Here is a 21,433-nt window from a genome sequence, read left to right as displayed (position 1 = left end):
TCATTGGGACCTCTTTTGGCGCAAGCGTGACCTGTACAAAAAGGACGGGTTACACTTGAATCCTAAGGGGACCAATATTCTGGCAGGGAGATTAGCGAGGGCTACTGAGGTGACTTTAAACTAGAATGGTTGGGGTGTGAGAATCAAATTAAAGAGGCTAGGCGAGAGGAGGTTAGTTCACAACAGGGAGATGGGAACCAGTGCAGAGAGACAGAGGGGTGTAAAGTGAGGGTAGAAGCAAAAAGTAGTAAGGTGAAAAGTAAAAGCGGCAGGCCGACAAATCCAGGGCAAGCATCAAAAAGGGCCACTTTTCAGCATAATTGTATAAGGGCTAAGAGAGTTGTAAAAGCGCGCCTGAAGGCTTTGTGTGTCAATGCAAGGAGCATTCGTAACAAGGTGGATGAATTAAAAGTGCAGATTGTTATTAATGAATATGATATAGTTGGGATCACAGAGATATGGCTCCAGGGTGACCAAGGATGGGAACTCAACATTCAGGGATATTCAATATTCAGGAGGGATAGACATGAAAGAAAAGGAGGTGGGGTAGCATTGCTGGTTAGAGAGGAGATTAACGCAATAGAAAGGAAGGACATTAGCCGGGAGGATGTGGAATTGATATGGGTAGAGCTGCATAACACTAAGGGGCAGAAAACGCTGGTGGGAGTTGTGTACAGGCCACCTAACAGTAGTAGTGAGGTTGGGGATGGTATTAAACAGGAAATTAGAAATGTGTGCAATAAAGGAACGGCAGTTATAATGGGTGACTTCAATCTACATGTAGATTGGGTGAACCAAATTGGTAAGGGTGCTGAGGAAGAGGATTTTTTGGAATGTATGCGGGATGGTTTTTTGAACCAACATGTCGAGGAACCAACTAGAGAGCAGGCTATTCTAGACTGGGTATTGAGCAATGAGGAAGGGTTAATTAGCAATCTTGTTGTGAGAGGCCCCTTGGGTAAGAGTGACCATAATATGGTGAAATTCTTCATTAAGATGGAGAGTGACATAGTTAATTCAGAAACAAAGGTTCTGAACTTAAAGAGGGGTAACTTTGAAGGTATGAGACGAGATGCAGGAAGATTGTTCCCAATGTTGAAGAAGTCCAGAACGAGGGGTCACAGTTTGAGGATAAAGGGGAAGCCTTTTAGGATCGAGATTAGGAAAAACTTCTTCACACAGAGAGTGGTGAATCTGTGGAATTCTCTGCCACAGGAAACAGTTGAGGCCAGTTCATCGACTATATTTAAGAGGGAGTTAGATATGGCCCTTGTGGATAAAGGGATCAGTGGGTATGGAGGGAAGGCTGGTACAGGGTTCTGAGTTGGATGATCAGCCATGATCATACTGAATGGCGCTGCAGGCTCAAAGGGCCGAATGGCCTACTCCTGCACATATTTTCTATGTTTCTATGTAAAAGGCTTCCCCTTTATCCTCAAACTGTGACCCCTCCTTCTGGACTTCCCCAACATTGGGAACAATCTTCCTGCATCTAGCCTGTCCAATCCCTTTAGGATTTTATACGTTTCAGTAAGATCCCCTCTCAATCTTCTAAATTCCAATGAATATAAGCCTAGTCGATCCAGTCTTTCATCATATAAAAGTCCTGCCATCCCAGGAATCAATCTGGTGAACCTTCTTTGTATTCCCTCTATGGCAAGGATGTCTTTCCTCAGATTAGGGGACCAAAACTGCGCACAATACTCCAGGTGTGGTCTCACCAAGGCCTTGTACAACTGCAGTAGTACCTCCCTGCTCCTGTACTCGAATCCTCTTGCTGTGAATGCCAGCATATCATTTGCCTTTTTCACCGCCTGCTGTACCTGCATGCCCACTTTCAATGACTGGTGTATAATAACACCCAGGTCTCGTTGCACCTCCCCTTTTCCTAATCAGCCACCATTCAAATAATAATCTGTTTTCCTGTTTTTGCCACCAAAGTGGATAACCTCACATTTATCCACATTAAATTGCATCTGCCATGAATTTGCCCACTCACCCAACCTATCCAAGTCACCCTGCATCCTCTTAGCATCCTCCTCACAGCTAACACTGCCGCCCAGCTTCGTGTCATCCGCAAACTTGGAGATGCTGCATTTAATTCCCTCATCTAAGTCATTAATATATATTGTAAACAACTGGGGTCCCAGCACTGAGCCTTGCGGTACCCCACTATTCACTGCCTGCCATTCTGAAAAGGTCCTGTTTATTCCCACTGTTTGCTTCCTGTCTGCCAACCAATTCTTTATCCACATCAATACCTTACCCCGAATACCATGTGCTTTAAGTTTGCACACTAATCTCCTGTGTGAGACCTTGTCAAAAGCCTTTTGAAAATCCAAATATACCACATCCACTGGTTCTCCCCTATCCACTCTACTAGTTACATCCTCAAAAAATTCAATGAGATTCGTCAGACATGATTTTCCTTTCACAAATCCATGCTGACTTTGTCCGATCATTTCACCGCTTTCCAAATGTGCTGTTATCACATCTTTGATAACTGACTCGAGCATTTTCCCCACCACCGATGTTAGGCTAACCGGTCTATAGTTCCCCGTTTTCTCTCTACCTTCTTTTTCAAAAAGTGGGGTAACATTAGCCACCCTCCAATCCTCAGGAACTAGTCCAAAATCTAAAGAGTTTTGAAAAATTATCACTAATGCATCCACTATTTCTTGGGCTACTTCCTTAAACACTCTGGGATGCAGACCATCTGGCCCTGGGGACTTATCTGCCTTTACCTAACACCACTTCCCTACTAACATGTATTTCCCTCAGTTCCTCCATCTCACTAGACCCTTTGTCCCCTACTATTTCTGGAAGATTATTTATGTCCTCCTTAGTGAAGACAGAACCAAAGTAGTTATTCAATTGGTCTGCCATGTCCTTGCTCCCCATAATCAATTCACTTGTTTCTGTCTGTAGGGGACCTACATTTGTCTTAACCAATCTTTTTCTTTTCACATATCTATAAAAGCTTTTACAGTCAGTTTTTATGTTCCCTGCCAGTTTTCTCTCATAATCTTTTTTCTCTTTCCTAATTAAGCCCTTTGTCCTCCTCTGCTGGACTCTGAATTTCTCCCAGTCCTCAGGTGAGCCACTTTTTCTGTCTAATTTGTATGCATCTTCTTTGGAATTGATACTATCCCTAATTTCCCTTGTCAGCCACGGGTGCACTACCTTCCTTGATTTATTCTTTTGCCAAACTGGGATGAACAATTGTTCTAGTTCATCCATGCGATCTTTAAATGCTTGCCATTGCATATCCACCGTCAACCCTTTAAGTGACATTTGCCAGTCTATCTTAGCTAATTCACGTCTCATACCTTCAAAGTTACCCTTCTTTAAGTTCAGAAACTTTGTTTCTGAATTAACTATGTCACTCTCCATCTTAATGAAGAATTCCACCATATTATGGTCACTCTTACCCAAGGGTCCTCTCACGACAAGATTGCTAATTAACCCTTCCTCATTGCTCAATACCCAGTCCAGAATAGCCTGCTCTCTAGTTGGTTCCTCGACATGTTGGTTCAAAAAACCATCCCACATACATTCCAAGAAATCCTCTTTCTCAGCACCGTTAACAATTTGGTTCACCCAATCTATATGTAGATTGAAGTCACCCATTATAACTGCTGTTCCTTTATTGCACACATTTCTAATTTCCTGTTTAATACCATCCCCAACCTCACTACTACTGTTAGGTGGCCTGTACACAACTCCCACCAGCGTTTTCTGCCCCTTAGTGTTATGCAGCTCTACCCATATCAATTCCACATCCTCCCGGCTAATGTCCTTCCTTTCTATTGTGTTAATCTCCTCTCTAACCAGCAATGCTACCCCACCTCCTTTTCTTTCATGTCTATCCCTCCTGAATATTGAATATCCCTGAATGTTGAGCTCCCATCCTTGGTCACCCTGGAGCCATGTCTCTGTGATCCCAACTATATCATAATCATTAATAACAATCTGCACTTTCAATTCATCCACCTTGTTACGAATGCTCCTTGCATTGACACACAAAGCCTTCAGGCGCTCTTTTACAACACTCTTAGCCCTCATACAATTATGTTGAAAAGTGGCTGTTTTTGATTTTTGCCCTGGATTTGCCGGCCTGCCACTTTTACTTTTCACCTGACTACAATGAGAGACGTGAAAGAGGTGGAGAGTGGCGTTGCTGATCAGGGAAAGCATCACAGGGTCAGAAAGGGAGGACTTTGTGGAGGGATCGTCTACTGAGTCAGTGTGGGGGGAGAGTCAGAAACAGGGAGGGAGCAATTATTCTATATTATTCTGTAGACCCCCCCCCCCCCAAATAGCATAGAGACATTGAGGAGGCAGAATTTGGAAAGGTGCAAAAATAATAGAGTTGTTAACATTGACATCAAAGAGTACAGCACAGGAACACTTTCCCATTCCAACCTCACTCCTTCCAAACGCTCTGCTCGCCACTCCCTGCGCACTAATTCTAACCCTACTATAAAATCCGCCGATAAGTGGGGTGCTGTTGTAGTCTGGTGTACTGATCTCTACCTTGCCAAGGCACAGCAACAACTCACGGATACCTCCTCTTACTTACCCCTCGATCGTGACCCCACTAGGCCATCGTCTCCCACACCATCACCAACTTTATCCGCTCAGGGGATCTCCCATCCACTGCTACCAACCTTATACTTCCCACACCCCACACTTCCCATTTCTACCTCCTACCCAAGATCCACAAACCTGCCTGTCCTGGCAGACCCATTGTCTCAGCTTCTCCTGCCCCAATGAACTCATTTCTGCATACCTTCACACGGTCTTATCCCCCCTTGTTCAATCCCTTCCTACCTATGTTCCTGACACTTCTCACGCTCTTAAACTTTTCGATGATTTTAAGTTCCCTGGCCCCCACCGCTTTATTTTCACCATGGATTTCCAGTCCCTATATACTTCCATTCCCCCGTCAGGAAGGTCTCAAAGCTCTCCGCTTCTTTTTGGATTCTAGACCTAACCAGTTCCCCTCTACCACCACTCTGCTCCGTCTAGCGGAATTAGTCCTTCCTCTTAATAATTTCTCCTTTGGCTCCTCCCACTACCTCCAAACTAAAGGTGTAGCTACGGGTACCCGTATGGGTCCTAGCTCTGCCTGCCTTTTTGTCAGTTTTATGGAACAATTTATGTTCTAAACCTATTCTGGTATCTGTCCCCCACTTTTCCTTCGCTGCATCGACAACTGCATTGGCGCTGCTTCCTGCACGCATGCTGAGCTCGTTGACTTCATTAACTTTGCTTCCAACTTTCACCCTGCACTCAAGTTTACCTGGTCCATTTCTGACACCTCCCTCCCCTTTCTAGATCTCTCTGTCTCTATCTCTGGAGATAGCTTATCTACTGATCTCTACTATAAACCTACTGGCTCTCACAGCTATCTGGACTATTCCTCTTCTCAACCTGTCTCTTGCAAAAATGCCATCCCCTTCTTGCAATTCCTCCGTCTCCGCTGCATCTGCTCTCAGGATGAGGCTTTTCATTCCAGGACGAGGGAGATGTCCTCCTTTTTTAAAGAAAGGGGCTTCCCCTCCTCCACCATCAACTCTGCTCTCAAATGCATCCCCCCATTTCACGCACATCTGCTCTCACTCCATCTTCCCACCACCCCACCAGGCAGTAGGTCTATTGCACAGTTGTAGGGTCAGGCAGTGGAAGAGTTGAGGCCTATCTGTTCCAAATCCCTGTAAATGGAGGGAATTTTGACTCACTTAGATGTTGCAACTACCCTCGAACATCCCTTCAAGAATGACTCGAGGCTCCTTAGATACTGGGAGCAATTCAGCAGACCTTGGAGTCTCCTTCATATGTTTACTGGGGTCACAGAAAAGTCCATCACAGAAGCAATCCCTTTGGCCCATCTAGTCCGTGCCGAACCATTTAAGTTGCCTACTCCGATTGACCTAGATTCTAGATATAGTGTTGTGCAATGAACCGGATTTGATCAGGGACCTCGAGCTAAAGGAGCCATTAGGAGGTAGTGACCATAATATGATGAATTTTAATCTACCATTTGAGAGGGAGAAGGGAAAATCGGAAGTGTCAGTATTACAGTTGAACAAAGGGGACTATGGACCCATGAAGGAGGAGCTGGCCCAAGTTCGATGGAACAATACCCTAGCGGGGATGACAGTGGAACAGCAAAGGCAATTGTTTCTGGGAATAATGCAGAAGGTGCAGGATCAGTTCGTTCCAAAGAGGAAGAAAGATCCTAAGGGGAGTAAGGGGAGGCCGTGGCTGACAAGGGAAGTAATGGACAGTATAAAAATAAAAGAGAAGAAGTATAACATAGCAAAGATGAGTGGGAAGCCGGAGGATTGGGAAACTTTAAAAGAGCAATGGAAGGTAACTGAAAAGGCAATACGTGGAGAAAAATGAGGTATAAAAGTAAACTAGCCAAGAATATAAAGGAGGATAGTAAAAGCTTCTTTACGTATGTGAAAAGGAAAAAATAGTTAAGACCAAAATTGGGCCCTTGAAGACAGAAGCGGGTGAATTTATTATGGGGAACAAGGAAATGGCAGACGAGTTGAACAGGTACTTTGGATCTATCTTCACTAGGGAAGACACGAACAATCTCCCAGATATAATAGTGGCCAAAGGACCTAGGGTAATTGATGAACTGAAGGAAATTTATATTAGGCAGGAAATGGTGTTGGATAGACTGTTGGGTCTGAAGGCTGATAGGTCCACGGGACCTGATGGTCTGCATCCCAGGGTACTCAAGGAGGCTTTAGAAATCGTGGACGCATTGGTAATCATTTTCCAATGTTCTATAGATTTAGGATCAGTTCCTGTGGATTGGAGGGTGGCTAATGTTGTCCCTCTCTTCAAGAAGGGAGGAAGAGAGAAAACAGGGAATTATAGACCGGTTAGCCTGACGTCAGTGGTGGGAAAGATGCTGGAGTCAATTATAAAAGATGAAATTACGACACATCTGGATAGCAGTAATAGGATCGGTCCAAGTCATGATGGATTTATGAAGGGGAAATCGTGCTTGACTAATCTTCTGGAATTTTTTGAGGATGTAACTATGAAAATGGACAACGGAAAGCCAGTGGATGTAGTGTACCTGGACTTTCAGAAAGCCTTTGATAAAGTCCCACATAGGAGATTAGTGGGCAAAATTAGGGCACATGGTTTTGGGAGCAGAGTACTGACATGGATTGAAAATTGGCTGGCTGACAGAAAACAAAGAGTAGCGATTAACGGGTCCCTTTCGGAATGGCAGGTGGTGACCAGTGGGGTACCGCAGGGTTCAGTGCTGGGACCGCAGCTGTTTACAATATATATTATTAATTTAGATGTGTCATAAGGTGGTGGCTAGGAATGGACCCAAGTGCAAGACACAGACACTGAAGTACTAGGGACAGGACTAGGATACAGGGTGAGGTCAAGGCCATGGACACGAAAACTGGGAACCCGGAACAGGACTGGACAAGAGTGCTAGGAGCCCGGGATTGGACTTTGAGCCAGAGACTGGACAAGGACCCAGTACCTGGGTCTTGCCTCTGGCTCGGACCCCAAAACTAGGCAGGGACGAGGCTTGGCAGGAAAGCAGGACGAGGCTGGAGTCTTCAGGCTTTAGGCTAGAGGCGAGGCTTGGCAGGAGGCAGGAGGCTGGAGTCTTCAGGCTTGAGGCTAGGGAGGAGGCTGGAGTCTTCAGGCTTGAGGCTAGGCAGGCTCCTCCTGGGCAGGGCACGGTTCACCTGGGCAGGGCGTGGATCACCACCCAACGGAGGCATGGGACAGGAAGGGGCAGAACCAACTGCAGGTAACGGCAATACAGCCTGGCTTACCTGTCGGAGGCAGGGGACAGGAAGGGACAGAACCAACCGCAGGTAAAGGTAAGACGGCCTGGCTTACCCGACGGAGGCAAGGGACAGGAAGGGGCAGCACCAACCGCAGGTAACGGCAAGATGGCCTGGCTTACCCAACGGAGGCATGGGACAGGAAGGGACAGGACCAACAGTAGGTAACGGCAATACAGCCTGGCTTACCCAATGGAGGCAAGGGACAGGAAGGGAGCTAGGTACGGGGTGCCTCCAGGACAAGACAGCAAGACAAGGCAAGGCTTCAGGCATTGCAAGGCGAAACGAGAACTTCAGGCGAGGCGAGAGTTACCGGCAAGGCTTCAGGCGAGGAAACAGAAGGCAGAGGAAGGGATACAAGGAGTAAGGACAAGCACAATCCAGCATTCACGCCCTGGTCTCTGAAGGTAGCCCCAACAAGCATCAGCTGCCTCAATTAGAGCTCAACAAGAACAGAAACAGGGTAGACAGGAAAACCTGGAGCAAGGGTCGATGGACCGGACCGTGAACCAGAATACGGATTTCACGGACTGGACCATGACAGTATCCCCCCTCTACGGGAGCCTCCTGGCGACCAAACAGGGTATCCAGACTATGGACGACTCAGGCGGGTGGGAGGGTATTTAACAGAAAGGAACCCCGGGTGGCAAGAGGAAAACGACAGTGTCCATGGTTGGCTGGATTGTTCTGTCATAAAGTGGTAGCTAGGAACGGACCCAAGTGCAAGATACAGACACTGAAGTACTAGGGACAGGACTAGGATACAGGGTGAGGACAAGGCCATGGACACAAAAACTGGGAACCCGGAACAGGACTGGACAAGAGAGCTAGGAGCCCGGGCTTGGACTCTGAGCCAGAGACTGGACAAGGACCCAATACCTGGGTCTTGCCTCTGGCTCGGACCCCAGAACTCGGCGGGGACGAGGCTTGGCAGGCAGGCAGGACGAGGCTGGAGTCTTCGGGCTTGAGGCTAGAGGCGAGGCTTGGCAGGAGGCAGGAGGCTGGAGTCTTCAGGCTTGAGGCTAGGCAGGCTCCTCCTGGGCAGGGCGCGGATCACCACCCGGCGGAGGCATGGGACAGGATGGGGCAGAACCAACCACAGGTAACGGCAATACGGCCTGGATTACCCAATGGAGGCAAGGGACAGGAAGGGGCAGCACCAACCACAGGTAACGGCAATACGGCCTGGATTACCCAATGGAGGCAAGGGACAGGAAGGGATAAAACCAACCATAGGTAACGGCAATACGGCCTGGCTTACCCAATGGAGAGGGTGGACAGGGAGGGACAGAACCAACCGCAGGTAACGGCAAGACAGCCTAGCTTACCGGACGGAGGCAAGGGACAGGAAGGGAGCTAGGTACGGGGTAGCTCCAGGACAAGACAAGGCTTCAGGCAATGCAAGGCAAGACAGAACTTCAGGCGAGGCGAGAGTTACCAGCAAGACAAGGCAGGGCTTCAGGCATTGCAAGGCAAAACGAGAACTTCAGGTGAGGCGAGAGTTACCGGCAAGACAAGGCAGGGCTTCAGGCATTGCAAGGCGAAACGAGAACTTCAGGCGAGGCGAGAGTTACCGGCAAGGCTTCAGGCGAGGAAACAGAAGGCAGAGGAAGGGATACAAGGAGTAAGGACAAGCACAATCCAGCATTCACGCCCTGGTCTCTGAAGGTAGCCCCAACAAGCATCAGCTGCCTCAATTAGAGCTCAACAAGAACAGAAACAGGGTAGACAGGAAAACCTGGAACAAGGGTCGATGGACCGGACCGTGAACCTGAATACAGACCATGACAAGATGAGGGAATTAAAAGTGACATAAGCAATTTTGCCAATGACACAAAGCTGGATGGCAGTGTGAAATGTGAGGAGGATGTTATGAGAATGCAGGGTGACTTGGACAGGCTGGGTGAGTGGGCAGATGCATGGCAGATGCAGTTTAATTTGGATAAATGTGAGGTTATCCACTTCGGTGGTAAGAACAGGAAGGCAGATTATTATCTAATTGGAGTCAAGTTAGGAAAAGGGGAAGTACAACGAGATCTGGGTGTTCTTGTACATCAGTCACTGAAAGCAAGCATGCAAGTACAGCAGGCAGTGAAGAAAGCTAATGGTATGCTGGCCTTCATAACAAGGGGAATTGAGTATAAGAGTAAAGAGGTCCTTCTGCAGCTGTACAGGGCCCTGGTGAGACCAAACCTGGAGTACTGTGTGCAGTTTTGGTCTCCAAATTTGAGGAAGGACATTCTTGCTATTGAGGGAGTGCAGCGTAGGTTCACAAGGATAATTCCCGGGATGGTAGGACTGTCATATGTTGAAAGATTGGAGCGACTGGGCTTGTATATTCTGGAATTTAGAAGGCTGAGAGGGGATCTTATTGAAACATGTAAGATTATTAAGGGATTGGACACGCTGCAGGCAGGAAGCATGTTCCCACTGATGGGTGAGTCCAGAACCAGAGGCCACAGTTTAAGAATAAGGGGTAGGCCATTTAGATGGAGTTGAGGAAAAACTTTTTCACCCAGAGAATAGTGGATATATGGAATGCTCTGCCCCAGAAGGCTGTGGAGGCCAAGTCTCTGGATGCTTTCAAGAAAGAGATAGATAGAGCTCTTAAAGATAGCGGAATCAAAGGTTATGGGAATAAGGCAGGAACTGGATGCTGATTGTGGATGATCAGCCATGATCACAGTGAATGGCGGTGCTGGCTCGAAGGGCCGAATGGCCTGCTCCTGCACCTATTGTCTATTGACCTGCATCGGGAACGTAGCACTCCATATCCCTACCATACATGTATCAATCCAAACTTCCCTTAACTTCTCCTTTGTCTAAACAGAGTCCAAATTGGAGTCCTCATCCGACTCCAGAGATTTGACCAAATCAGAGTCCAAGTCTTCATCTGTATCCTCAGACCATGGCAATGCGGTGCTACAAGTAATATTTGTCCTCCTGGGACTAAGCTCCAACAATCTACATTTAGGAGCCTTTCCCATAGACGGGACCAGGCAACTGGTTCCCTCAGCTAGGGCTGCAGAATTCCTGAGCACCTTCTTGGCAGGCTTCTTGGCTTGTTCCTGAACTAGAGACCTTTTTGGGTGGCATGGTAGCGTATTGGTTAGCACAACGTTTTACAGTACCCGTGACCCAGGTTCAATTCCCACCACTGTATGCAAGGAGTTTGTACGTTCTCTCCGTGACCACATGAGTATCCTCCGGGTGTTCCGATTTCCCCCCACGTTCCAAAAATGTACCAGTTGGTAGGTTAATTGGTCATTGGTCATGATCAGTGTCATTCAAAGGGCCAGAAGGACCTATTCCACATTGTATCTCAATGAGAAAAAAAATAGGCCCTTTCTCTCCAGATCCAGCACACCCCTGACTAGAAAGGGTCAGGACATACATGGTCCTGTTGACAGAAGCTGGCTTGTCTAGCCTTGGAGGCATGACTGGGTTTTTGGGTTATCCCGAACAAAAGCCTCCTCCTTGTCAGCTGTTAGTCTTAAGAGAGTCTGGGGTTTGGAACACCAAACTAAACACATTCCTTCCTGCAAAGACTTGACCATTTGATGATTCTCCCTTCCTCCCCAGTTCATGGAAGCGTTATACTTGGACACCCAAGGGTGCCCAAGGATTACGGGTATGTGAGGAGAATCTATGATATGAAAACAAATATCTGCCACATGTTCCCCTATCCCCATTTACAAAACCGATATCTGCTGCAGGACCTGCCCAGGCCCAAGAGGACACAATTACGTGCTGACTCAACTCCTTCAGAGATATGTTGAGCCAATAGGCTGACCCCAAGTCCAGGAAATTACCAGCTGCTCCAGAGTCGACAAAGGCATTCATCTTTCACCAGTTATTTTCCCAAGAGGTCTGTGTCTTCAGCATGACACCATGATATCTGTAGGGTTGGGAGTAATGGCTGTTACCATCAGTCCTGTCAACACTGGACAGTCTTAGCAGTTTCCTGACGATGGAGAGTCTTGTGCAGCTGATTACCATTGGCTTGACAGGGTCTTGTGCGGTAGGTGGGCTGGTCATTGACTGAGATCGGGAAGTGGAACTATATGATACAATGAGGCCTTCTTTGACCTCTTGTGATAGTCCCACTTTCGATCCACCAGGCGAATATCAAGGCAGATGGATTGATCAATCAAAGCCTCTACCGGCTCTTCTAAATCAAGGGCATCCTTTAATTTGCCTCGGAGACCATGGCGGTACAGAGTGGCCAAGGCCTCCCTGCTCCAGCCACACCCCTCGGCAAAACTCTGAAACTCAATTGCGTAGTCAGCTGCTGACTGACTACCTTGATGCACCTTCATCAGATGGTCTGAGGATCTCTTAGCTCCAGGGGGATAATGGACACACTCTTCGTTGGTGTTCATTAATTTTTCCGGATGAGAGGAAATCTCTGGCCTCTACTCCCAAAGCATGGCTGCCAAATAGTGGAGCAGACCAGAATCTTTAAAGGGACCATACCAGCTATCCATACTCTGGGGAATAAGAGCATCTAAACCCCAGAGGCTGGCATGGTCAGGTATGTACCATAACAGTTGTTTATTTGGATTTTCAGAAGGCCTCGGACAAAGTGCCACACATGAGGCTGCTTAACAAGATAAAAGCTCATGGTATTAGAGGTTAGGTACTAATATGGATAGAAGACTGGCTGACTGACGAGTGGGAATAAAGGGGGCCTTTTCTGGTTGGCTGTCAGTGACTAGTGGTGTGCCACAGGGTTCAGTTTTGGGACCGTTTCTTATCACATTGTATGTCAATAATTTGGGTGATGGCTTTGTGGCCAAGCTTGCGGACAATATGACGATAGGTGGAGGGGCAGATAGTGTTGAGGAAGAAGGGTATCTGCAGATGGGCTTAGATGGATTGGGAGAATGGGCAAAGAAGTGGCAGATGGAATATGGTGCAGGGAAGTGCATGGCCATGCACTTTGGCAGAAGGAATAAAGGCATGGAATATTTTCTAAATGGGGAGAAAATTCAAAAATCAGAGGTGAATAGGAACTTGGGAGTCCTCATGCGTGATTCCCTGAAGGTTAGCTTGCAGGTTGAGTCAGTAGTAAGGAAGGCAAATGCAATGTTAGCATTCATTTCCAGAGGACTAGAATACAAAAACAAGGATGTAATGCTGAGGCTTTATATGGTATTAGTCAGACCACACTTGGAGTATTATGAGCAGTTTTGGAGTCTCTTATCTAAGAAAATATGTGCTGGCTTTGGAGAGGGTTCATAGGAGGTGCACGAGAATAATTCCAGGAATGAAAGGGTTAACATATGAGGAGCATTTGATGGCTCTGGGCCTGTACTCATTGGAGTTTAGAAGAAAGAGGAAGGATCTGTTTGAAACCTATTGAATGTTGAAAGCCCTAGATAGAGTGGATGTGGAGACGATTCTTCCTATAGTGGGGGAGTCTAGGACCAGAGTGCACAGCCTCAGGACAGAGGGATGCCCCTTTAGAATGAAGATGAAGACGAATTTCTTTATCCAGAGGGTGGTGAATCTGTGGAATTCATTGACTTGGACAGCTGTGGAAGCCAAACCATTGGGTATATTTAAAGTGGAATTTAATAGGCTCATTATACTAAGGTTACAGGGAGAAAGCAGAAGAATGGGGTTAGTAGTAGGCAGCCATCAATCTAAGGGGATCATGGGTTTGTGCCTTTGGTGGACTGTGTCCTCTCCAGGGTGTAAGCCTGGGCGGGAAGATTTGAAGAACCAGCTGTTGCCCATGCAGCAGATTCCCCCTCTCCACGTCACTGATGTAGCCCACGGGAAGGACAAACACCGATACAGCTTGGCACCAGTGTCATCGCAGAGGTTGCCAGAGTGAAGTTGTAAACAACATCAAACTGCCTTAGGGACCCTGGGTCCCGATTTTTTTTTCCTCGGGGTTTACTCCCGAGGCCTTTCCCATGGGTGGGTATAGTTCCAAGACAGCAGAGATTTAAAATCAGAGTTTTCCTTCTCCTAGGCGGGCTGCTGTCCAAGGCTGACGAGCCCCACCTGCCCGAAGCAACTGGTTTTGAGGTGCCAGTAGTCCGCTTTTGCCCCTTTTCTTGTCAGTAAAGACAGTTCTGCCAGGCCCAGTAGCTAAGGCACACGTGAAGGCCAAGAGTTGGACTTGGTGGCTGTCATAAGCTGTTAGAGACGCATGCTATTTGGAGTACGTTATAGATAGGTAGTGGAAGCTTATCCCCTCTACCAGCCCCGGCTATGACAACCGTAGGAACCAGAATGGGGTTAAGTGGGATGATAAATCAGCCACAATGGAATGGTAGAGCAGACTCGATAGGCCAAATGGCCTAGTTCTGCTACTATGTCTTAAATACAAGCAGATAATTAATTGTTAAACTGCAAAGAAAATGACAGTCAGATCCAACAATGACTGGAGTGAGGGTGAGGACTGATCAGGGATATAAGAGGGAAACTGTGCCTAGACAGACAAGATAGGCAAGGTACTTAATGAATGCTTTATTTCAACAGTGAGAAGGATGTGACAAATGTCAGGACAGTATAGAACAGGCTAATATAGTGGAACATGCGACATTAAGAGGACTCAAAGTGAGTCTTACATCAGTAGTGGGCAAAATATTGGAGAGGATTTTTTGAGGCAGAACTCTAATATTTGGAGATGATTAGTCTCAATAGGGATAGACAAGCATGTCTTTGTGAGAGTAGGTCATGCCTCACAAGCCTGACTGAATTCTTTGAGGAGGTGCCAAAATAAATTGAGGAAAATAGAGCAGTGGATATGGTGTATATCTGACTGATATGGTCTTTTAGGAGACTCCTGGACAGGTACATGGAACTTAGAAAAATAGAGGGCTGTGGGTAAATCCTAGGTAGTTCTAAGGTAGGGACATGTTCGGCACAGCTTTGGAGGCCGAAGGGCCTGTATTGTGCTGTATGTTTTCTGTGTTTCTATATCGAGTTTAGTAAGGCGCTAGACCAATTCCCCATGGTAGGTTCTTTCAGAAAGTCAGGGCACATGTGATGCAGAGAAATTTGGCTGCATGGATTCAGAATTGGCTTAGCCCACAGGAGGCAGAGGGTGGTAGTAGATGGAGTGTATTCTGCCTGGAGGTGGTGTCCAATGTTGTTCCACAGGGAAGTGTTTTAGGAACCCTGTTCTCTGAGATTTTTTTAAAATGACTTGGGCGAGGAAGTGAAACATAGAATATACAACAGTACAGCACAGGAACAGGCCATTCGGCCTGCAATGTTGTGTTGAACCAATTAAATTAGTAATCAAATGGCCATCTAACTTCTGCCCACACAATGTCTATATCCTTCCATTTTTCTCACATTCATGTGCCTATCTAAATGTCCCCTAAAAGTCCTTAATATATCTGCACTACCACCACTTCAGACAGTGCATTCCAGGCACCCACCACTCAATGTATAGAAAAACTTGCCCCTCACATCAAATTTGAAACTACCACTTTAAATGCATGCCCTCATTTCAACCCTGGTGAAAAGATACTGTCTGTCTATTCTAAATATGCCTCTCATAATCTCATAAACCTCCATCAGATCTCTCCTCAGCTCACCTCTGCCATTCCAGAGAAAGCAAACCAAGTTTGTCCAACGTCATTATAACACATGTCCTCTAACCGGGCAAGATCATGGTAAGTCTCTTCTGCACCCTCTCCAAGGCCTCCACATTCTTCCTACAATGGGCAACCTCACCTGTATGCAATAATCTACATGCGGTCTAACTGGAGTTTTATAAAGCTACCACATAATTTCCTGACTTTTGAATTCAATGCCTTGACCAAAAAAGGCAAGCATGCCACTGTACAGCCACTTTCAGGGAGCGTTGAACTTGGACCCAAAGATCCCTCTGCTCATCAACATTGTTCAGGGTCTTGAAAGGGTCAGTTAGTTTGCAGATGACATGAATGTTGGTGCTAACATAGAAACATAGAAAACCTACAGCACAATACAGGCCTTTCGGCCCACAAAGCTGTGCCAAACATGTCCTTACCTTAGAAATTAGCTAGGGTTACCCATAGCCCTCTATTTTTCTAAGCTTCATGTACCTATCCAGGAGTCTCTTAAAAGACCCCATTGTATCCGCCTCCACCACTGTCACCGGCAGCCCATTCCATGCACTCACCACCCTGTGTTTTTTTTTAAAAAACTTATCCCTAACATCTTCTCTGTACCTACTTCCAAGCACCTTAAAACTGTGCCCTCTCATGTTAGCGATTTCAGCCCTGGGAAAAAACCTCTGACCATCCACATGATCAATGCCTCTCATCATCTTATACAACTCTGTCAGGTCACCTCTCATCCTTCGTCGTCTAAGGAGAAAAGGCCAAGTTCACTCAACCTATTCTTGTAAGGCATGCTCTCCAATCCAGGCAACGTCCTTGTAAATCTCCTCTGCACCTTTCTATAGTTTCCACATCCTTTCTGTAGTGAGGTGACCAGAACTGAGCACAGTACTCCAAGTGGGGTCTGACCAGGGTTCTATACAACTGTAACATTGCCTCTCGGCTCTTGAACTCAATCCCATGGTTGATGAAGGCCAATGCACTGTATGCCTTCTTAACCACACTATCAATCTGCGCAGAATCTTTGAGTGTCCTATGGGCTCAGACCCCAAGATCCCTCTGATTCTCCACACTTCCAAGAGTCTTGCCATTAATGCTATATTCTGCCATCATATTTGACCTACCAAAGTGAACCACCTCATACTTCTCTGGACTGAACTCCATCTGCAACTTCTCAGTCCAGTTTTGCATCCTATCGATATCCTGCTGTAACCTCTAACAGCCCTCCACTCTATTCACAACACCCCCAACCTTTGTGTCATCAGCAAACTTACTAACCCATCCCTCCACTTCCTCATCCAGGTCATTTATAAAAATCACGAAGAGAAGAGGTCCTAGAACAGTTCCCTGAGGCACACCACTGGTCACCAACCTCCATGCAGAATATGACCCGTTCACAAACACTCTTTGCCTTCTGTGGGCAAGCCAATTCTGGATCCACAAAGCAAGGTCCCCTTGGATCCCATGCCTCCTTACTTTCTCAATAAGCCTTGCATGGGGTACCTTATCAAATGCCTTGCTGAAATCCATATACTCTACATCTACTGCTCCACCTTCATCAATGTGTTTAGTCAAATCATCAAAAAGTTCAATCAAGCTAGTAAGGCACAACCTGCCTTGGACAAAGCCATGCTGACTATTCCTAATCATATTATACCTCTCCAAATGTTCATAAATCCTGCCTCTCAGGATCTTCATCAACTTACCAACCACTGAAGTAAGACTCACAGGTGTATAATTTTCTGGGATATCTCTACTCCCTTTCTTGAATAAGGGAACAACATCTGTAACCCTCCAATCCTCTGGAACCTCTCCTGTCCTCATTGATGATGCAAAGATCATTTTCAGAGGCTCAGCAATCTCCTCCCTCACCTCCCACAGTAGACTGGGGTATATCTTGTCCAGTCCTGGTGACTTATCCAACATGATAAGCTCCAGCACATCCCCTTTCTTAATGTCTACACACTCAAACATTTCAGTCCGCTGTAAGTTATCCCTACAATCACCAAGGTCCTTTTCCATAGTGAATACTGAAACAAAGTATTCATTAAGTATCTCTGCTTTCTCCTCCAGTTCCATATGCACTTTTCCACTGTCATACTTGATTGGTCCTATTCCCTCACATCTTATCCTCTTGCTCTTCACATACTTGTAGAATGCCTTGGGGTTTTCTTTAATCCTGCTTGTCAAAGCCTACTCATAGCCCCTTCTGGCTCTCCCAATTTCATTCTTAAGCTCTTTCCTGCTAGCCTTAAAAATTTCTAGATCTCTATCATTACCTAGTTTTTTGAACCTTTCGTAAGCTTTTCTTTTCTTCGTAAATCGTAAGATTTTCAATAGCCTTTGTACACTATGGTTCCTGTACCCTACCATCCTTTCTCTGTCTCATTGGAACATACCTATGCAGAACACCACACAAATATCCCCTGAACATTTGCCACATTTCTTCTGTGCATTTCCCTGAGAACATCTGTTTCCAAGTTATACTTCCAAGTTCCTGCCTAATAGCTTTATATTTCTCCTTACTCCAATTAAATGTTTTCTTAACATGTTTGTTCCTATCCTTCTCCAATGCTATGGTAAAGGAGATAGAATTGTGATCACTGTCTCCAAAATGCTCTCCCACTGAGAGACCTGACACCTGACCAGGTTCATTTCTCATTACCAGATCAAGTACAGCCTCTTTTCTTGTAGGCGTATCTACATATTGTGTCAGGAAACCTTCCTGAACACACCTAACAAACTCCCACTCCATCTAACCCCCTTGTTCGAGGGAGATGCCAATCAATATTGGGGAAATTAAAATCTCCACCATGACAACCCTATTATTATTGTATCTTTCCACAAGCCGTCTCCCTATCAGCTCCTTGATGTCCCTGTTACTATTGGGTGGTCTATAAAAAACACCCAGTAGAGTTATTGAACCCTTCCTGTTCCTAACTTCCACCCACAGAGACTCAGTAGACAATGCTGTTGTGGATAGAGCAGAAGATTGTCATAGGGTACCATGGGACATTGATGGGATGCAGAGCTGGACTGCAAAGTGACAGATGGAGTTCAATCTGGAAAAGTATGAAGTGATTCACTTTGGAAGATCAAATTTGAAGGCAGAATACAGGGTTAATGTCAGGATTCTTAACAGAGTGGAGGAACAGAGGGATCTTGGGGTTCCTATCCATAGATCTCTCAAAGACTCTGCACAAATTGATAGGCTTGTTAAGAAGGCATATAGTGTGTTGGCCTTCATTAATTGGGGGACTGAGTTCAGGGGCTGTGAGGTAATCTTGCAGCTTTATAAAGCTCTGGTTAGACCACGCTGGAGTATTATGTTCAGTTCTTTTTGCCTCATTATAGGAAGGATGTGGAAGCATTAGAGAGGGTGCAGAGGGATTTACCAGGATGATGCTTGGATTAGAGAACATGTTTTATGAGGATAGGTTGAACAAGCTCTTTGGAACAAAGGAGGAAGAGATGTGACTGACATAAATGTACAAGATGATAAGAGGCATATATAAAGCGGATGCCAGAGACTTTTTCTCGGGGCAGAAATAGCTAATATGAGGGGGCATCACTTTCAGGTGTTTAAAGGTACATATAGGAAGGATATCTGAGCTAGGTTTTTTACACAGAAAGTGGTAAATGTGTGGAATGCACTGACAGGTGGTGGTATAGTCAGATACATTTGGGACATTTAAAAGAGTGTTTTGAATTGCACCCAGATGAAAGAAAATGGAGGCTATGAGGAGGGGAAGGTTTGATTGATTTTAGAATAGGTTAAAAGGTCTGCAGGACACTGTGGGCTGAAGGGCCTGTATTGTGCTGTACTATTCTGTGTTCTATAATATCGATATTGTGTAGGCAAGAGGGATTAGTTCAGCTGGGCATTTGATTACTACTTTAATTATTTCAACACAACATTGTCTACGTGTATTCTATGTTACAATATGCTGAGAAGGGAAGGATTTGGTCAATCTGCAAGGAAAAGAGGGATTAGATTAATTAGGAGTCATTGGGTTAATTAGTTCAGAATAACATTATGGTCTGAAGGGCCTGTTCTGTGATGTACTGTTCTATATTCTATGCAACTTTACAAAATATTGATTAGGCTGTATTCAGTTTTGGTCTCACACTGTAGGAATGATGTGATTGCCTTGAAAAATGTCAGAGGTGATTCACCAGGATGCAGTCAGAATTGGAGTGCTTTAGGTATGGGTAGAGATTGGATAGCTCTGTTTCTTTCCCTTTGAGTGAAGGGGTCTGTGAGAAATGTATAAGTTCAGTCAAAGATTGAGTAGGTCAAGTTTTTTCTTCACTTGGTAGAGGTACGTATAAAACAGCAGAGGGCAAAGTATTAATGTGAGAAGAAGTTTTCAAGTCAAAAAGTAAGGATGATATCAGAGGTGCATCACCAAAGGAACTGGTGGAACCAGGGTTAGTTGCTATGTTTAGGAGTTATTGCAAATAGACTTTTAAAAAGTCATAGACGGGTACAATCCTAATGCAGGCACATGGGAGTAGCATAGATAGAACAAAACAGAAAATGCTGAAAGAACTCCATAGGCCAGGCAGCATCTATGGAGCTCCAGCATTTTGTGTGTGTTGTTTGGATTTTCAGCATCTGCATATTTTCTTTTGTTTGTAGATAGACCAAAACTTTGGCAGAGATGCAGTGGGATCAAGAGCCCATTTCTGTTCTGTACATTTATATCTTCAAAGGAAGATGATGTGGTTACTTGGCCTTCAGTTATCAGGGTATTGAATATTAAAGCGGAGAGATTTTGGTCCAACTTTTTAAAACGTTGGTCAGAGCACAGCTGGAAAGCTGGTCAGCACACCATAGCAAGGATGTGATGGGATAGTGATGAAGAAGGTGCAGACAAGATTCACTAGGATTTTAGTTAAAAGGAGAGACTGGAGAAGCTAGCCCTGTTTTCCATAGAGTGAAGGAGGTTCATAGGGGACTGACTGAGGAAAATTGATAGAAGTAGAATACAGGAAACTATTCCCCACATCACAGGTAGATAAAACTAGAGGATATAGATTCAGGATCCAGGAATCTGAGGGCGACCTTTCCCACCCTCAGAGTGGTGAATATCTGGAGAACGCTGCTTGAGAGATCAGTGGAATGAGAGTTGCTAACGACATTTCAGAAGTGTCTATGCAAGCATTTGAATTGTCTAGGCATAGACGATTACAGTTCAATTGCTGGGATGAGTACAGATGTGTATCTACTGGGTGGTGTGGATGTGTGGATTATTCAATGCTGTATAATTTTATGAATCTATAAGATGATAGCTTCCAGCTATCGCTACACTTTCTCTTACCCAGAATTTCCTCTGCACTAGCCAGCCATAGAGTGGTACCGTACTGAACAGGACCTTCATCCCATCACTTCCATAGCAACCTCATGTACTTGTCTATACTAGTGCTATTTTCCTGTATTTGCTCTGTAACCTTCTAATGCCATGACATTCAAGTGTTGAAATGTGTGTTAAATATATTTTATTGTGGACTAGGAACTAGAAAGGAGGCAAGGACATGAGGCAATAAATTATCTCCATTGTGTTGTAAATTTCGATTATTTTAAGAAAAGGAAATATCAGGGAAGTGAGGAAAAATGCTAGAGAAAGAGAAAACAAGATTCTGCAAAGAGTGAAATGGCGGAGATTGGAGTACCATAGAGGACATAGGACAAGGGTGTTTGATAGGATAGACAGTGGCAGGAAGGGGAAGTAGCTTACACTGAAGTAAATGTTTATGTGATTGAAATGGTCTATATATCTCTGATACCTACTGATAAGTAGTTAGCATGCAGTAACTGAGCTTGACTGATATCATATTTTATTCTTTAGGATGTGATTTTGACCAGTGGTTGCAGCCAGGCCATTGAACTGGCCATCAGTGTGTTGGCAAACCCAGCACAAAACATTCTGATTCCCAGGCCTGGATTCTCTCTCTATAAAACACTCACTCTGTCTCTGGGCATTGAAGTTAAACTCTACAATTTACTGGTACGTA

The 21,433-nt window shown here is 45.5% G+C and overlaps 1 protein-coding gene across 1 annotated transcript in view; it reads left to right on the top strand.

The window, feature by feature from the left end:
- Positions 1–21,433, top strand: part of tat (tyrosine aminotransferase) — a 127,560-nt gene that overhangs the window by 18,425 nt on the left and 87,702 nt on the right. Inside the window, exon 5 of the mRNA XM_063067299.1 lies at positions 21,268–21,426. Within this exon, the coding sequence (XP_062923369.1) occupies positions 21,268–21,426 (159 nt within the window). The remainder of the gene's footprint in view (positions 1–21,267; positions 21,427–21,433) is intronic.

The sequence above is a fragment of the Mobula hypostoma genome, chromosome 14 (assembly GCF_963921235.1).
Source record: "Mobula hypostoma chromosome 14, sMobHyp1.1, whole genome shotgun sequence".
Taxonomy (NCBI): Eukaryota; Metazoa; Chordata; class Chondrichthyes; order Myliobatiformes; family Myliobatidae; genus Mobula; species Mobula hypostoma.
Note: the sequence above shows the minus strand (reverse complement) of the source record. Positions and strands in the feature narration are given on the sequence as shown.